A 19273-nucleotide genomic window follows, 5' to 3' on the forward strand; every position below is an offset into this window, starting at 1 on the left:
TCCTGGAAGCAATTAAGAGTCTCTCTGACTCCACTCTGGGTCACAATTTTTGTAGAATTTCTGCATTGTTAAATACATAATGAGAAGCAGGGTACATTCAAAGCTAGGAAGAGCATATGCAGCTGCATTTACCTGTGCTCTTTGTCTCAGCACCATCCCAGTTAATGTTCAACTTTGAGCGTTTTTGTTGCTGCACTGAGATTGTCAATGTGTATTTTTTGGTAAAGAAAAAGAAAAAAAGGATTTGGCAGCAAAACTGATCTATATACCCCTGTTTTGTGGCAAGAATACACATGAACTTGAAATAGGCAAATAGTTTCAGATAATAGTTATGTTACATTTCCTATAGCTTTATTAGACATCTGGTTTTTGAGTTTTAAACTGATTCTGGCAGATAGTTGTATATTTGCAAAGAGAATGGCTGGGTACAGGAAACAGTCTTAGAGACTGTCTAACACCTTAGGTGATCTCCATCATATAAACCTGTTCAAAGGAGTAAATTTTGTTATAAACAGTCCTTCTCTCTCTTGGACATTATGCATAAGGGATTGTCTCTGCTGTTCATTTTGTTACTATGAAGTAAACAAAAAATTAACAGTTTGTTTCAAAATAGATTTTACTCATGTTTTGAAAGGCAAACAGCTGTCCTGTTTTACTTTGGATTTAGGTAATTTGTAAAACCAGGTTTCCCAAATTATTTTTGTTAGAGTATTGGTAGTACATGGATATCTCCTTTGGCAATGGTAGCAACTACTCTGATCTTTCAAGTCTGTGTGTCCTCCTTAGTGTTTGGGGTGTTTTTTTCCTATCTTGATTGCATTTACCTCCTTAATGGCATCACACTCCAGTTGTACACCTTGACTCATAGTGCCTTGCCTTTGCTCCTTTGCCCTGAACTGGGAAAGTAGCATGTCTATAGGTTTCAGTGGTGCTCCTCTGCTACCAGTAGCTGCTTCTGAGGAGCCATCAGTTGGCTTATAGCAGCTTGGTTTGGGTAAACATGAGGCTGTTGTCAGAATATCTGTATTAGCACAGCTGGAGATTCATCCACAAAGCACCTTGCAGTGCAAGAACTAATTTGGGTCCAGGAATAGCTTTAGAGGTGACTTTTTTAAGTCTCAGAAAATACATGCATCAGTATTTTCAGTGGTAAACCTCTTATAAATAAGTGATGCTGAAAATAAATATACTGAATTCTTGTTAGTGATTTATGGTCTTTTCTTTTTTCACAGATACTGTGTTTTTCCATTTGCCACCAAGATGTGGGGACCGAACCACAGTATATGGCGTCTCTTGCTACAGGCAGATTGAAGCAAAGGTAACTCTCCAAGCTGTGAATTAATTATAGTAATTAAACAGTAGGCTTGGTGCATTAGCAACCCTAAAATTCAGTGGCTTGCATTACACTATCAGTCAAACTGCATGACTGGCTTACACTAAAAGTCTGTAAAAATATGCACAGTAGGTAGCTACAGAACTTGAGAACTATTCTTTCCCTTACATCAGCAGGCATACTGTGATCTTTTGAAATGTTCAAGGCAATTGGAAAATTTATTTTGTTTCTTGAGAGCTAATCCAGCCATCAGCAGCAAGGAGCAGAATGCACCTGACCCTCTGTCAGGTGGACAAGTCTTGTTTCCAGGAAGGAGCCTCTTGGGTGGAAAAAGCTGAAATTTCTCCAGTGTATGACCATGAGGAATTTGAGTATTTCCTGGGATCTGACCATGCAAGTGTAGGGATGTTTGTCTTCAACTACATCCTTTGCCAAAAGTACTCTTGCAGAGTAGACCAGATTCTCCCCATTAATGGCAGCTGCTTTACTGATACTGAATTTACACCAGAAAAGCTGAAAAATAGAGGGGAGCACCTGATCACCGTGACAAAATTCTGTCCTTGAGCTACTAAAATCAGCCCATATTTTCAAAAGTAGTAATGGTAGGATGATCTGTGCACTTAGAATTGAGACGTTATAGTGAATTTCCTTAAAAATCACTTCCTTTTCCAGTGAAATGCCAGTGGGGTGTCATGTGGGTTCGAGTCAAGACTCATTTATATAGTCTGTTACAGTGTTACTCATACCTTGATTATATTCATGGTTTATATATTCAGCCATTGAAGGTAACCAGTTTTAGAATTTTGTTTAAACATGTATGTGACAACTAGACTTGTGAAAGAATTCTTTTGGAAATGTGTGTGTGTAAAAATGCTGTCATACTTCTATTTCTTAGGCACTAAAAGTACGGCAGGCAGACATCACCCGGGAGACAGTACAGAAGAGTGTCTGCGTTCTCAGTCAGCTGGTAAGAATGTCTGTTCAACTCCCAAAGCACTTGCAGGTGACAATAACAATTATTGTTCTTCCATGTTCTTATTTGGAACACTGGGCTTCAAATATCTCCTGGTCATTGTGGAGGGTAACAAAATCCTAAACTAAAACTGAATCAAAAGGCTGTGGCATTGGAGTGAGCTGCCTTGGATTGTATCTCCTTGTGAGAGTAATTGAAAGAGTGTCTGCCTGTCATCAGGGATGAGCATATCTATTTGCACTTTTGAGTCTTCTTAAGTGCCACTAACTCTATTTCATGTGGTGGGATTGGAGGGTTTGGCCAGTAAAATCATAGAATGATTATAGGGTTGGAAGGAACCTCAGAGATCATCTAGGATAGTAACTGGAGAGAGTGACTGTGAAGGAGGTTTCAGGATAGTCACACATAGAGCATGCTCGTGTTTTGAGGAAACATTTCTACCTATTGAGCAAAAGCTGCTGATCAGCAGGCAGGGAACAGAAATTCTTTTTGTGCTTAAAGCTGAAAAAAGAACTATTACTGGTCTGTATGAGCAGTTGAGCAGTTAAAGCAGAAAAGTACTTTGCCAGGCAGATGTTCAGTGATGATTTAGTACATGCAAGTGGAAATAAAATGGAATTATCATCATTTAACATGAGCACAGGATAAAAATGCTGAGAACCACTGAGGACTGCTCATCCATGAACTCTGTAATAATGTGTCAGTATTGCAAGATAAGCATGGGAGAAGATAAAAGTTCAAAATGAATGACTGGGTAGTTTTATTCACTTGCTTTTATGCTTGTTTTTCTTCCAAGCCTTTGTATGGGTTACTTCAGGCGAAGCTGCAGCTCATTACACACGCGTATTTTGAAGAAAAAGACTTCTCACAAATTTCAATTCTAAAGGTAACTTTGCAGTAATGACCACGTGGAACAAAGTCCTCAGTGCATGGCTACAAACCTCAGTGTTTTTAATGAGCACTGGAATATTCCCTTTGTTTACGTTATTCAGTTTTTGTAATACCTTAATGTGAACTAAATGTACTGACAGAGGGTCAACTTTCTGATTTGTAATGAAATGCCAGAGTGTGATTGTCAGCCTGTATCTCTGTCGACTCCATTAGTAAAATCTTACTTTTTTTCTGGAATAAGCCATTGAAATCCTTGAATAAGTGAATTTTATTTATTCTGGATTTTGCGTGACCATGTGCTAATAACAGCTTCTGAGTGTTTGGTACCTTTGTTCAAACTTTTACAGGAACTTTATGATCATATGAATAGTTCCTTGGGCAGTACTTTGCTGGAAGGGTCACAAGTTTATCTTGGTAAGTGACTTGTTTTGTACAAGCAGCAGAGATAATGTTACACTAAAGAACACATGTCTGTCCTGAGCTAATTTGTTTATGTGCATTAACAGATAAAGCACTGGAGGTCTGTGTGCCTGCATTTCTTTATTAATAGATTTAAATAAATGTAAATGTAGTGTTGCTTTCATAATAGCAGTTAGTTGTCTGTTGAAAGCCATGTTAGTTCTTGACCCAAAAGTCTGACTAGTAACTGCTTGTCTGCTTTTGGGAAACAGTACCTTCTTAATTTTTACATTGAACTATTTGGTGGTGTAGGGTGCCCAAGTTTTCATCTGCCTGTTAGTTGGGATATGTGCTCCCTGATTCTGTCTCTTCCCTGTGTTTTCTGAATGCACAGTGTAGTATTTACTTCAGTGTTTCCCTACTGCTGTGTGATACCCAACAGGAGTTAACTCAGAGCACAGCTATTCACATTATTACTGTCTCCATTGTTGATCTAACGCTTGCTCCTGTTCAAAAGAAAGAATTTTTTAGGAGTTCTGCTACTGGAATAACCAGATTCACATAGAATCCGTAATGGGTATGTCCTTCCTGCTGAAAAATGGTGACAAGAAGTAAGTTAGTATCTCTACTAGCTATTAAACTGTAATAATTGCTCTCTTTTTGCTGTCTCAGGTCTGTCTCCTCGGGATCTTGTTCTCCACTTCAGACACAAGGTAGGCATTCTCTGCTAGATACATAGAGGACACTTATTTTAGGGAGTAAAATTCTTTGTGAGGAACAGAAAAATAAACATGTCTGGACATACCTGAGCTAGAAATAAGGCAACTGTTTCCTAAGTGCTTATGGTTACAGCCTCTTGATTTTCCTTCCTCTTCCACTTGCATCACTGCCGTGAAACCAAGTTCCAGACTGAGGAGTTGTGTCAGTCTGAGGGATTCCTGGAGATTTCTGGGTTTGTGCTTCTATTTCTCATCTGATGAAGAATATTGCTAAAGTCTGTGCAGACACAACCTGGAGCATTTTTCCCCATATCTTGTAATTTTTGTAGCTTGTGCCATTATAGAACCTGAGGGGAATTGCAGTTCTCCTTTTTCCTGTTGACTATTGAAATTGATTTTGTGTCCTATAGCTAAGGTACAAATAGCATTTAGAATCTTTTAATTAACTGAGATGCATCAAAGAAACAAATTTGAGAGTCTGGATTTCATGGTGTTCTTGCCCCTGCTCAGTAGATTTTTAAGGTAGAACTGATGCTTGTTTAACTTGTCTGCCAGTCATGTCCCAGAAGTGTCTGTGTTTTCCCTTGAGTGTAGAGCGCCACTTCTGGTCTAGATGTCTCATCTGTAGATGCCTAACATTAGGTGAGGCGAATGCTGTTCTTGGTATCTTGCTGGATTCTTTTCAGTGTTTCTGTGGAGAAACTCTGTTATGTTTGTGCAGTTTGCTGCTTTTTAAAATTCTGTAATTGCACAACATGTTCTTTCTGATAAGCTGTGTGTGATTCAAATTACACAGTTCTTGTTTGTGGAGGGCTTTATTTTTGTGCATCTCATGCTATTTTTAAATGTGTGCTCAGGTGGAGAAAGGGTATTGAAACACTTGTTTTCACTGGTCAAATGTATTTGATCATTTGAACAGCCATGCAGTGATTAACATGAAACCTTGAATAAGAGATTATGCTTGAACAGTATTTTTGATAAATGGCACTGGTTCACTCGCTGTTTTTTTCTTTTTGTGTTTTTTTCAGGTTTTGATCCTTTTTAAACTGATTCTTCTAGAGAAAAAGGTAATGTTTTATAAGGTGAGGCAGGTAATTGAAATAGAGTGCAATTGTCAAATTTTTTTGTGTATAAAGCAGAAGTATCTGAAGTAATATTAACAACTTTGCATCAATATATAAACTGGGTTATAAGGCCAAAAGTAACTGCTGTGTGTGGATGTATAAATTTCCCTCCTCGTCTGTTCTGTCCACGCTCTGCCTCTGTCTGTCCCAGCCAGACTCAGTAAATGTGATGGAATGTGAGCAGGGAGAGTTAATGTGCTGTAAAAGACAGGAAAGGATGCAATTCATGCAAAGAGGCACCTGCATGAAGGAGCTGACAGGAAATGTGGCTACGTAAAAGGGCACATACAGCTTTACAGGCATTCAAAGTAAGTAGAACTTCTGGTTCAGGATTTAAATGGACATACCAAAGGAAACAAGTGCTAAAAGTGTCCTTCAGACCTGAACTGCATGGACACCACAGGAGACAGTCTAAAGAGCCATATCTGTTAGGTCAGGCTGAACTCTGATTATAAATGGGTAAAAACTGCTGAATTCTAGGCCCAGTGTTTGCCTTGGGCTGGTTTACTGCCTCAGAAGCAATGCTGTCTTAGTAATTTAAGTGTAATATGCAAAATGTGCAAGCAGATGTGAAATAGAGACGTTTGGTTTCTGCTGTGTTCCTGTTAATGGCCTGGAACAGGAACTGTGGCTGAAATGACTATGTATCAGCTGCCAGACACACATCTGTGGAGGGATTTTGGTTTGGTTTGGTTTAAAAATTTTGTTTAAAGTTTTGTTTCAGTTTCCCAAATGTTACTTTTTCTTCAGTGAACCTGCTGTGTTAAGACCCAACTACTTCAGAGTGCTGAGAAGGAATGTTAGAATTTCCTGTTAGCTGTAAAGTCAGTAGGATTTAATCTGTAAGATACCAAAACAATTGTGGGGTCTTTTTAAGTCTGTGTCCAAGGCCTGGGTATCTTCTGTGAGGCAGGAAATACACTATTGTATTTTAAAACAAAAGTAGCAGCTTCTCCTAAGCTTTTGGGCTGGTCATTAATTCTGTAAGTTAGGTATACTTTGCCAGTTCTAGGTATTTATTGGTGAGAATAAATGCAGTTTCTGCATCAAAGAGCCATATTCTGAGGATGACTATGTTAAAGGCTATGCAAAAGATATACTTGAGAAAATATAACTATGGCATAGTAGGAGTACACATGTAGAAATGTGTGTAATCAAGACTCAGTATACAACTTGTTTCCCAAAAATAACTTCATACACTCTGAAAGTCTGCAGTGATATATTTTTTTAAAAATCTGTAAGTGGAGGCAATATTTTTCAATTAGTATTTTATAAAGTATTCCTACTGATCTGTTTAAAATCTTACGCTAACATTTCACCAGGTCAGTTCAGCATTTGGACACACATTTCACTGGGCTACAGCTCTTTCTGAAACTGCTCAAAGCACAAGACACAAATGCACAGGAAAAGTAGTGGGGTGGGTTTCCCAAGCATATTCATATTACTCAAACATATGAAATAGTTTGGAAGTAACCGAATGTCTGTGGAACAAACCTGCAGGTTGCTTTGTTTCTGTTTTTCCCTAAGCTTGAACAGGAAGACACCGCTTGCAATTTCAAAGGAAAGTTTTGGTTCTCTGGCACTGCCTGTCTTCTGGCAGATGTTAAGGTTCCAGAATAACTGTGGGAATCTGTATGTTCAAAGACCTTCAATGTAATATGCAAGAAGCCACTAGTAATGCCAATTTTCCTTGAGATGAAAATGCCACAGACCAATTTCCTTTAATCCATAGCGATTTAGTTGATATTTCTTCACAGGCTAAAAGATTTTTTTTTTCACCTCTCAGCTGTTATTAGGCTGGAAGACTACTTCCAGATGGTGATCATTTGCCTTTCTGCTGCCAGGACCACCCAGTTTGTTGACGGAAATGCTGTGGGGCTGTATAGTGGAGTTGGGAGGGATGAGGAAGTGTGATCCCTTACAGACAGAAAGATGGCAGAGCGACCTGATGGAATAAATATAGAAAAGTATTTGCCTTAAGTAATTGGTCTGCTCAAACAAAAAACTAGACTGAAATAAACTTCTTGAAAAGAAGGGACTTCTTTATAGGCTTAATTATTTCTGTAGGCTTAAAAATAAGTGTGGCTCAGAATGCATGGTGTCTGAGAATCTCAACCTGGGGCAGTATCTCAGGGTTTCTGTTGTTCATTGCTATTGTATCATGCATTTTTCATACATACTTTATAAAGCAGCATCTTAAAAGAAGTTAGACCTTTTTATTCCCATTGTAGTCAGCCAAAACACTTTCCACAGATGAGCTGCTTGTTCTTCTCATCATACTTTTTCTGGGGTTGTTGCAATTTGAACTCACCTATCTTGTACAATTTTTCTTTTTGATATGTTTAAGATAATGTATGAACACTCTCTATCTGAGATGCCATTAAACATCATTTGGGCTGGGTTAAAACTGTGTAGGTCTTTCTCTTGGTTCCATCAATTCAGTAGCTTATAGGCTGGCAAATACCAGTGGAATGTGACTTACTATTCACAGAAACACAGAATATGCTGAGTTGGAAGGGACCCACAAGGATCACTTGAGTCCAGCTCCTGGTCCTGCACAGGACCATCCCCAAGAGTCACACCATGTGCCCCAGAGTATTATTCAGTTTCTTCTAAAAAGTGTCTTCCTAGTTTACAGAATTCTCTTCCTAAGTCTGAGTCCACAAATTTGCACTTTTAATTTCATCATGTACCTGTTAATCTGGACTGCAAAGTCATCAAGTTAGATTATTCTGTATTCCTTTGCATTCCTGATTCCTTGTAATGCTCATGTATGGTTTTTTTACTAGTATTGTGCTGATTAAGGATGTAAAATTGGCATTGTTAAACAAGTTTTCTTTTGTGGGGAATTTTTGGGTTTGGTTTGGTTTGTGGGTTTTTATGGGCTTGTGTTTTTGTTCTGTTTTCTTTTTCCCCTTTCTTTCCCCCTGAAGGCCTATTTTGGAGGAATTTCAGTAGTAATATTCAGTCTGGCTTCTGTTTCTTCTTTTGTTGCTAGTCTTTGACACCTCCTTTTGAATTCCTGACTAATTTACTAATCCCAGTCTCTCTGATTTAATTAAGGAGATTCTGTTTTCCCATGTTATGCCTTAAGTTCTTTACCAAAGTTAATATCAGTCATGTCTTCTGTTTCCAAAAAAAATCTTGTTACATAGGAATATAGCTGTACTAAATGCATGCAGCATTTATCCTGCTTTTCATTTATCTACATGTCCTTAGTATAACTCCTTAGAAGAGATGTTTTTGCATAGGGTTTTGTCAGAGTTCTGGAATGGAGATTATTTGGCCTCTTTGATTTACAACAGACATTTTAATGTACTACAAACGAGGAAGAATTTATGCGGCGTGCCAGGAGCAACATTTTTCCTGTCACTCATTCAGTAACTGGATCAATTTGGAAAAAAAAAATCTTAAAAACTGACAGAAAAATCTGCATCACTGTCAAATATGTTACACATGTGTATTTGTGTCTCTATATGTATGACATATATTACAAATATTATGAAATACAAGGATACTGTGAACATTTAAATATTCACTTTGAACTATTTAAGAGATTTTGTTAGTAAGCAGGCTTTCTAATACAACATAAAAAGCAGTGCCTTGAATAGTTTGCATGTGTTCTGTCTTTGTCATGCATAGTAATTTTATTTTTCCCCTTCTCCCCTCCCTAATTCCCCTTTCCTCTCTTGCATTCTCTCTTCCTCCCATTCCCATCCCTTCTGCCACCAGGTGCTGTTTTATATTTCCCCTGTAAATAGGTTGGTGGGAGCTCTGATGACTGTCCTGTCCCTCTTTCCTGGTAAGAAAAGAAGCTTGAACTTCTTTTTATGTGCTTTCTGGTGATAACTGAGACTGGCTGTACTGTGTCATCTGGAAATAAACTTATGTGATAATAGAGTTAGGTTGATATGTTGCCTGAATATTGGGTGACTTATGATCATGCCCATGTACTGTGTACACACCTGATACTTACTACTTGCACTTTATGGGTTATTTTTTGTGCTTAATTGAAGCCAATGGATTTTCTGTATTGCCAGTGGATGACAAAGAAGGGACCCTGAATACGTCACAGATTCCTGTTGAGTTCCTTAAAACCCCAAAATACAAACTTCTCTCTTCCTTCTACATCCCCTCTTAAAAAAAACACAAACAACATAACCCCTAACTTTGCTAATTCTTAGCTTCTAACCAGTCTTCTCAAAGCAGAATGTTGGGGCAAATGCTTTAGGAGAGAAAGTGTGGGGTTCGAATTTGTTTGGGGTTTGGGTTTTTTAACACACCCTCACCAAAGGAGTGTTTTAAAGTACATGATTTCCACTATGTACACACGAGCACTTTGTTAGGATTTTTTTCCACAAAAATCACTTAAATATCTGTTGAGATGCTGATATTCATGTGTGCTGTCACTTTCCAGGTATGATTGAACATGGTTTAAGTGACTGCTCACATTATAGACCAAGAAAGAGCATATCAGAGGATTCTGGCCTGCAGGGAAATACACCACAGTTGGATAACTATGTTTCTGTGTCTGCTGCTGATACTTCAAATACAAACCTGGGAGTGGGAAAGGGAGGCAGGAAGACGGCAGGAAACAATTCAGTGGAAGGTGAAAAAGCAAATGTGCCCTTCTCCCAGTCAGAGACGACTTGCAATGGAGCTCAGTCCTCCAATGACTCTGTGCAGCGCCTGAAACTTCCTTCCCGCGCTTCTCCAGCGTCCTCTGAAAGTGACTGGGAGACCTTGGATCCCAGCATTTTGGAGGAGTCTGCTTTGAAAGAAGGAGAACGTCCAAATCCAGTGTCTGAACAGGCTGAAAATCTGCAGGGCAAAGGCATGAGCTCAGGAGGGCTCCCAATCACTGTGCAGCCTCAGGCAAACACGGGGCACGCGGTGCTTGTCCAGGGACTGGTGTCTGGGCTGGAAGAGGACCAGTATGGGATGCCACTGGCTATTTTCACAAAGGTGAGCGTGTTCTTCATGGTGCCTGGTGATTCACAAAGGCATCTGGGTTTCAGAAGTGGGTAATGATTCTGGTTGCTGAACTCCAGAGGGACAGTAGGATGCCACCAACATGTGAGTAGTGTCTGGCAAGTGGCTGTGTTCCTGGGCAGGTGGAAAGGTGAGTGCATGTCTGGGAGGGTTGTGCACATGTACATTCCACTTCTCTTTCATGTATATACTTAAATACTATTTGCAATTCTATGTAATGGTAAGCTGCAACCCCACTGTGGTTACTGAACTGTGTGTATCAGAAACTACTGTTTCCCTTCCATTCTGGAGAATTGTTGATCTAACCTATATGGGGCAGGATTAGAGTACTTGAGAAGCATTCACGTACCTTAATCTGAACTAAGGCTCTGAAAACTCTGTCTTGCTGACACCCAAGCCTGTGTTTTCCTCTACGTATGTATTTTTGAATGCCTGTGTGTGTATAAATGCACAAAATGTGTCAATAAATGCACAAAATGTGTATATAAATGCATGTACATATACAACCCCCTCCAAACAAAAAGATAAAATGTCACCTTTCTGTATGTGATAATTTTTCCTTTTTGTCTGTGTCTCTTTCTCTGTGCTTGGTGATGAGCTGCTGAATTTTAAGCTTGCACTGATGTCTAAGTGAACTCCAGGTATTCCAGTCTCTCTAAGGGCTCTGATGGGCATAGTCAGATAGCAACGAATACTGCTGATTATAAGGGCTGGTTTCCAATAAAAACTAGGGAAAATAACCCTTTTAAAGATAGTTATGTCAGTAAAAAAGACATTTTTATTGTTTTTAATGTAATAAACTTTTAGATGAACTTTTAGATGAAGATTTGCCTCTGGTAGAAGGTAGAAGATTCAGATTTATTTCCTCAAGCTGGTGAGGTTCAAAGTGGTTTTGCTTCCTCTTAAGGGGTTAATTTGCATTTCCTTGCAGACCTTTATATTTGATGGTTGTGTTTGAGCTTCTTAGAGTATCTTTCTTTGGAAGTGCTGCATTGTGTGAGCCCAGTTGAGCAGCTCAAGTGTCATGGCCCTGTATTGCCTCATGTCACCATTAGAAATGCAGCTTCAACAAAGATCTGCACTCTGGTGTTTGCCCTAATGACCTGTCTAATGAGAAAAATAGCCTGTAAATTATATTTAGTCTCATTCTATTGAAAATACTAGATGGAAAGCAAGAATAAAGTAACTGATAAGGGGCTCTACAAGAGCATACTTCTCTTGCTGCTAAGTTCATAAAATAGAAAACTATTTTAAGGAAGCTGACAGTGTCTACATGTTTACCTTTTGTTTCACAAAGGCATTTTTCACTTCAGTTCGTCCAATGTAATTAAAGCAAAAAAGGCTTTACATGTCTGAGTTAGCAGAAAAATCGGATTCAAAATTGCAGTTTTAACCACTTACTGGAAAGTTTGCATCTCTTTTAAACCTCTCATCTCAGGGTTGTTTTATGCCATGCCATGGAAAGACTAGTAAGCTTGACAAATTTGAATGGAAGGAGATCTTTCCAGGTGGCAGAATACATTATCCAAGTACACCTGAGCATAAGGAAAAGTAGGTTGTGATGCTTAATCCTTCAGTACCAGTTCTTTAAGATCTAATAGTAATTTCATTTGCACTTTTTAAAAATAAAATGGAACATGTTCACAGAAGTAAAGTTGTACTTAAAAATTTGCATTTACCAACTGACATTTGCTACTTTAAGCAGGAAAAGATTTCCCAGACTTTGCTACTTGACTATACAGTAATTAAACCTTTCTTTGCCAGCTTCTTAAGCTGTATTTTTTTGAAAATTTTCCATTTTATGTTGGTGATTCCTCTCAAAGCACTTTTGTTCCTTTGACACAGACTGTTTTCAGCTGATAAGTGCTTGTCATTTGGAAGGCCACCCTGTGTCTAATATAACAAAAAGGAATAGTTTTGCTACTTTCTTCCATATGATTCCAATGGCCACATACTGTGTGATAAAGTTTGTGTGCTCTTTGTTTCTGTCCAGTGTGCCATTAGCCCCAGTGAAAACATTGCTTTGTGCTTTATGCACTTGAACAGCTGGAATAGGCTTCAGGGGTATGTTGATCCTATCTGTATTTAAAAGGAAAATTACCTACATCTGCATCTTGGTGATCCCTCAATTACTAAGTCAAGACTTTTCTCAAAATGTGTGTGGGGTTTTTGGAATTGGCATGTAGCATACCAGACTAACTTGCAACCATGAAGTAACTAAAAAGCACAGTGTATTGTTTTCTGTCCTGCTCCTTCTTAAAGCAGGCATACATGTGCTTATCAGAAATTGATTACTGTCTCTGGTGTCTGGAAATCTCTACCTGCAAAATATGCATAGCCTTCTGTAGCTTTCCTGCATTATGTTCCTCACAACCACCAGAACTGGAGAGATGAATCCTTTTCTCCATTGACTTCTTGTCTCTGAACTGACCTGAGACCTTACTCTTGTTGCTTAATTATTACTCTTATACTGCTCATTCTGCCACCTTATAAACACATTTAATTCCTGTCCTTTGCATTACATTTCAATTTCAGTCCTGAGTCTGAAAGGCAACATGATCTCTTGAAAAATTTGATTTGTGTGGTATCTGGTGGCCTAGACTATTCTTTTTTTAATGCTAATTCTGTAAACCTCTCTGTTGCTCCAGGGGTACCTGTGTTTGCCGTACATGGCGCTGCAGCAGCATCACCTCCTGTCAGATGTGACAGTCCGGGGCTTCGTTGCAGGAGCAACCAATATCCTGTTCCGGCAGCAGAAACACCTGAGTGATGCCATTGTGGAAGTATGGATCTTTGCAGCTGAGCTTCTGGAACTGGGAGATGGGGGAGGCAGAGGTTGCATCCCAAACACAGCTTTAAAGTGTCACTTGCATGCCCAAATTTTTGAATTCCTTCCATATGGAATAAATTCTCAAATGCAGAAGTTTATTAAATTTCTGTGAATTGAAGGGTAGGGTTAGATAAGCTGTGCAGAACTAATGAACATGTTTTTATGTATATTAATTTGCACGGCACTTGTTAAATTTTATTTTGATGTTTTATTTTTCATGTCATGGGGGTTTTTTCATGTTTTGTAGTAAGGTCTTCAAAAGTAAGTGCTGGCAGTTCAGAAACAGATGCAGATATTGATATTGCCTTCCTTCTGATTCAATCAAGAGGGTAGAAAAATAGTTCCTAAAAACCCACTGTGTCAATCCTAGCAAACAGACATACCTATATAATCAGCATTTGCTAACCTAAGGAAGCTCCATAAGGGTAATCGACTTAATAAATTGAGGTGATAATCAAAGGGCCTCCAGGGAAATACTTGTGAGCACCAAAATTCCCCCTGCCAAGTCCTGTCAAATAGGCAGCTTTTTACTGAGTTCCGGGGAAATGATCAGATTCTGGATTCATCAGAGCAGTGTCTGACTTCCTGAAAAACAGTTCATTGTTTCTTTGGCTGTTTGTTTCTTCTTGGTGTCTTGGGGGAGTGAGGGTTTAGATTTAGGTAGCAATATGTAGTCATGTAGGTATGTATAAGCAGTTTTACTTAGATAGCTGTTTACCCTTGGAATTATTTCAAACAGATAGAAGATGCTCAAGTACAAATCCATGATCCGGAACTCCGGAAGATCCTGAACCCAACAACTGCTGACCTGAGGTTTTCAGATTACTTGGTCAAGCACGTAACTGAGAACAGGGATGATGTTTTCTTGGATGGCACCGGCTGGGAAGGAGGAGATGAGTGGATCAGGGCTCAGTTCAGCGCTTATCTTCATGCCCTGCTTGCTGCTGTGCTGCAACCAGGTAGAGCAGATACCTTGTCTAGGGATGGAGATGAGGGTGAATGTAATTGTTGTGTTGCTGTGAAAGTGTATCATTGGATCTCCTCTGCCTGAAGTTTCATTTTAGGCTGCTTTTCCAGTTGTCCTTGGCTATCCTTGTTGTTCCTTGACAAGCTCATTACTTAGTACACAGCCTTACAGACACTTTCTGCTTAGACTGTCTCCTTCTCCTTGATTTAATTAAGTTTTCCTCATAAGTAGAAGTACCTGAAACCCCGTTTATGATGCGATTGTTACAAACTTGGATGTCTTACAGACTGTATTGCAGCCTGAAGTTAATTTTGGGAAACTAATTGGATTCAAGGAGAAATGAAGTTATGTGGCTGTCTTCAGAAGTTTTACCAGACAGTTCCAGCAATTTTCCCTTCTTTGCCATGGCCCTTAGTAGGGATTCACATAAGTGAAAAGTGTCATCTACACTCTTTATAAGCTTGTGTTTCCTGGAGCTCAACATTTTTTGCTTTAGCTCAGAGGGAATTCTCAATATTCCAGCCTTTTGTGCGGATATAAATAAAAGAATCGGTGTTCTACTTGTGGAAAATATTTAGTTTGCCCAGCACTTGTCCTGCTACCTTCATTCTCATCAAATTATTCTCTCTTCATTCCAATTAACAAATTCAGATTTTGTTTTGTGGTATTTGTGAGAAAACAGGGGATTGAGAACTTGATTTTAAAGTCTGGAAGATGCCAAGTTCTTGGTCTGACAACATTAATCATTTAAGGTGATTACCTGATTGATATGAAATGTCAGGGTTTTCTGGGGACTCATACATTTCACTGGCTGGCTCTAAAATTATTTCCTATAGTCTTCAGTGTTTTAAAAGGGCCGTTGTTATGATAAGTTTATTCCACAGTGATTTCGTTCCTGCTGTAGTTTTGGAGTGGATTTGGGGGTTACTAAATTTGGATGAGTAATAACCTAGTACAGGAAGGCCCAGTGTATCTGACCAAGATCAGTGCAAATGATGTTTTTGTTCTTGGTTACTATTTGGCCATTCTCTTCCCTTTCCTGTCTTTGCCCAGAGAGTAAGTCAGGAGACTTATGTTTGAATGATTTTTTTTTTCCAGTTGAACTCATTAATGAGGATTTATAAAGTAATTAAAAATAAGAAAACTATTTTTAAGCTTCCCCTTCTCCTTTCCCCCCTCCCCCCCTCCTTGTCTTGGAATTGTATATTTTGAACACTTCAGTATAAAAATAAAACATTTTTTTAGGTAACCCAGTTCTTACAACTGGAGTTTTAATTGTCTTTGACTTGATAAGAGCCTGGAAAAATGAAATTTTTCTTAGCAAGAAAAAAATAATTTGTCTTGTAGTGGCATCTCTAATGATTTCTGCAAATTTTCATCTTTATTTTAATTTATCAGACAATGAAAAGACTTTGTCAGACTTCGGAACAACATTTGTAGCAGCCTGGAAAAACACCCACAACTACAGAGTGTGGAACAGTAACAAACATCCTGCTTTTGCAGAGGTAAACTCTAGGTAAGGCAACTTTTTAACGTTGACTCTATTTCTAAGCAATAGTTTTATAAAGAAAAGTATATTCAGAGTCAGGACAAGTGAAACTTGTTCAAGTTGATTGTCAGCTGTCCCCAGCTATGGAAAGTTTGTCATTCCTTAGGAATTGTCCTCAGATGGTTCTGCTTGTTATGAGCTGCTTCCAGGTGTACAGGGAGTAGCTGTGTCCAGGGTTGTCACTGGTGGGTGTGGAGGGCAGCTGGCTGTTTCATGTTGCCCCTTCTGTACTTAGGATTGGTTTATGTGTATTTTCACTGCAGGATTAGGCGATGCCAGGCCTGGGAGCACTGTGGGCTGTGTGTGTTTTGTTTAGTGTAGGTTATTACTGTACTGCAAGGAGTTTTGTTTGCTGTTACTTTGTCAGCTGCTGTAGTCTGAAAAAGATTTTTCTTTAGACCTGCAAAGTGCTTTTGATCTCCTTAAAGGATGTTTTATTTGCTCTGTGTTGGTGAAAGGAGTTGCTTTTGACTTAGTGTGAAAAGGTTGTTAATATCTGGTCTGTAAATAGAAGACACCTTATAGGTTGTATGGTCACTGGAACTCAGCCTCCTGTGAAGTGATAGGGTAGTATATATGCAAAATATTTTTTAACCTTTTTTTGGTAAGGCATAGATAGGAGGACAGCTGATAACGTTGTAATACAAATTCCTTGTGAAAAAAGTAAGTATTTAATGTTTTCTCATGTTTTTCCTCCTCTTACAGCCACCCATTCCAGGGACAGTACTCTGTGTCAGATGTTAAGTTAAGGTTGTCACAGTAAGTACATAGCACTTTGATTTGTATTTTTTAAAAGTGTAGTCAAATATTAATAACTGTGTAACTGTTGCTATGATGACCTAAACAAGATGATGATTCAAACTGGCCACGTCCATGAAACTATACACAATGTTCTCTTGCAAAACATTGCCACATCTAAAGATGAAACATTTCCCTGAAATAAATAACAAACTAAAAAGCTAATGCAATATTTTGTGTTGGACTTTACGTAATAGAGCCTTGGGTTTGTGTTGCAATTATAAGGCTTTTTAATTTGTCATTTGTAATTTTTAATTAGTAAGCCAAAGCTTAAGCTGTTAAAACTTCTATAAGTGGTTTTCTGTATGCTGACTTAGCTCTCATTATTAGGAGACAACAGCTTTTTTTTTAAGTAGGTGGTTTTTAATACAGCATTGTTCTAAAACTCTCAAAGTTTGCAGTATGCATATTGAGATGTCATTCAGTTTCTTCAGTTTACAAGTTTAAAATGAGTTTTGCACAATGCCTTGCTGCACCAGATTTAGCTGAAGTTGGTGTCAGCTCCTGGCTGTGGTGTTCAAGTGTGGAACTCAGTGGTGCTTGTTATTGCTGTAGCTGTCCACCTCTAACTGAAGCCAGAATTTGGCTGTGGGTTTATACACCAAGCAGAATGGTTTTCTCACTTAGCTGTGTTGGCCATAAAACATCAGAGCCTGGTTCCTTGAGATGCCTGTAAATCAGCAGTGGGTACACGCCGGACTCTGCCTGCCTTGGCTGTAGGGCATTGATTTCAGGACACTGGGTAGACCTCAAACACACACTGACAGAGAACAGCTTGAGGAATAAAAAGGTTCAGACTTCAGCTGGCTGAATCTTTTTGTTGCTTTTGTGGACCAATGGCAGATTAAATTTCTGTGCTGGCGATTGAGAATGCAAATGAGTCGAGATTTAGCTCAAGGTAATTGCCTTCAACAAGGTGCATGCTGATAGCAGCTCTGATTATTAGTGGATGATCTTTGTAGACTTAATTTGAAAGATGTGTAGATGTCTATAATGTTGCCCTATTTTTGTGTTTGAAAGGCGAGCTACTAACTCTTCTGGGTAGTGTGAGATGAGTGTAAAAGGACCACTAGTTCTTAGTGTGCATATAATAAGTACTTTCACAACAGTGCCTTTGTTCTCCAGGTGGTACTTTGCTATCAGATACTCATAAAAATTACTTGCTTTTGCAAACTGAGCCAAAACTTGGTTTTGGTGTGTTCTATTCTTTCTGCCTTTTCCATCTACACTGGAGATTTTGAAAGTGGAGAGGGAGTGTGGCATGATGTGTTGTTAAGTTTTACATTAATGGGTTTGCAAGGCTTGAAATGTGAACCTGGAAGTTCAGTTTAAATCCAAATGAGATTATTCTCAAGTGATTGTGCTTGGTGGTAGAACTGATTGTTTTTGTGCTTTTCTTTCCAAATGATGATAATGTCTGTCATTTTTTTTGGCCTTTTTTTTAACAAAAGCGTGAGTGTAAACTGTCCTTGATCAAATATTTAATCTTGAGAAAGATACAAAGTAAACTCTGTTTAGAAAAAAATAACTGGTCAGTAACACTGTTTTGTTTAAAGGGCTATATTAGTGCTAAAATTTCTCAATACTACTGCAAATCTGAGTTTGTAATTTAGAAGTGCATTTTGGTAAACATTTAGGAAAGGGTGATCAGATGCTGGAATGCACTGCCCAGTGGGGCAGTGGAGTCACTGTCCCTAGAGGTGTTTATGGAAGGACTGGATGTGGCACTCGGTGCCCTGGTCTAGTTGACATCACAGTGTTCAGTCAAAGTTTGGACTTGATGAGCTCAGGGGTCTTTTCCAACCTAATTACATCTGTGATTCTGTGAGAGGTTTCAAGTGTGCTGTAGAGAAATGAACCGTGGGGTGTTTTGACAGCACCTTTTCTTTCTCTGATCAGCTAACTGATCTGCGTGGATAAAATGCATGCAGGAATTATGGGCTTGATCTTATCTATGAACTACATATGTGTATGCTGTGCAAATCTTTGTGTAAGGATACATACTTTAACTGTGTATTTTATTTACACCTGGAAGCGAGCAATAAGAAGTCAGTCAACTAACAGTGTTCAGCATCTCTCTCGTTTAGCTCTGTGCAAAACAGTGAACGTGGAAAGAAGATTGGAAATGTGATGGTTTCTACCAGCCGAAATGTTGTGCAGACAGGAAGAGCTGTAGGTAAGAATTGTGTTTAAAATCAGCTTGCAGCTAAGCCATATCCTTTTTGAAGAAGCACACTATTTCTCAGTTATATTTTTTAATCTAAGTTTACTTTATAACACACACAAACCAGAGCAACATTTTGAGGGGTAGAGCTGCTGATGGAGACCCTGTATATTGTGTAATAGTGGAAAAAGAAGCAGCTAGACAAGAAATTAGTGAACATTCCTTTTTCAGTGTGGCCTGGATATGAATGTTGGAAGGGATGTTCAGGTAAGAGCTTTCATGTAATCTGGAAATACTTAGACCACACTACCTTCTGCATTGAGTTATTCTCCATTTTTATATTACTTTGACTGGAACTATCCAGAGCTGATTGAGATCAGACAAAGTCCTTGTCACCTTCTGCAGATCTTGCAGTAGTCTGCAATTCTGCTGGAAGAGCACTTGTTGCACTTCAACAGGGGCTTTGACATCAGGACTTTAACATCACACTGCAATCTTTCAGTGCGAGATGATGAGAGTCCACCCATTACAGGG

At 38.8% G+C, this 19273-nt stretch overlaps 1 protein-coding gene across 1 annotated transcript in view; it reads left to right on the plus strand.

Moving 5' to 3' along the window:
- AVL9 (AVL9 cell migration associated) overlaps positions 1 to 19273 on the plus strand; it is a 44157-nt gene that overhangs the window by 20014 nt on the left and 4870 nt on the right. Inside the window, exons 3-15 of the mRNA XM_071561381.1 lie at positions 1233 to 1318; positions 2229 to 2300; positions 3103 to 3192; positions 3545 to 3611; positions 4269 to 4309; positions 5344 to 5382; positions 9172 to 9241; positions 9857 to 10404; positions 13080 to 13214; positions 14001 to 14220; positions 15627 to 15744; positions 16483 to 16536; positions 18663 to 18751. Coding sequence (XP_071417482.1) covers positions 1233 to 1318; positions 2229 to 2300; positions 3103 to 3192; positions 3545 to 3611; positions 4269 to 4309; positions 5344 to 5382; positions 9172 to 9241; positions 9857 to 10404; positions 13080 to 13214; positions 14001 to 14220; positions 15627 to 15744; positions 16483 to 16536; positions 18663 to 18751 — 1629 coding nt within the window. The remainder of the gene's footprint in view (positions 1 to 1232; positions 1319 to 2228; positions 2301 to 3102; positions 3193 to 3544; positions 3612 to 4268; positions 4310 to 5343; positions 5383 to 9171; positions 9242 to 9856; positions 10405 to 13079; positions 13215 to 14000; positions 14221 to 15626; positions 15745 to 16482; positions 16537 to 18662; positions 18752 to 19273) is intronic.

This window comes from Pithys albifrons, chromosome 7, assembly GCF_047495875.1.
Source record: "Pithys albifrons albifrons isolate INPA30051 chromosome 7, PitAlb_v1, whole genome shotgun sequence".
In the NCBI taxonomy this organism is placed as follows: domain Eukaryota; kingdom Metazoa; phylum Chordata; class Aves; order Passeriformes; family Thamnophilidae; genus Pithys; species Pithys albifrons.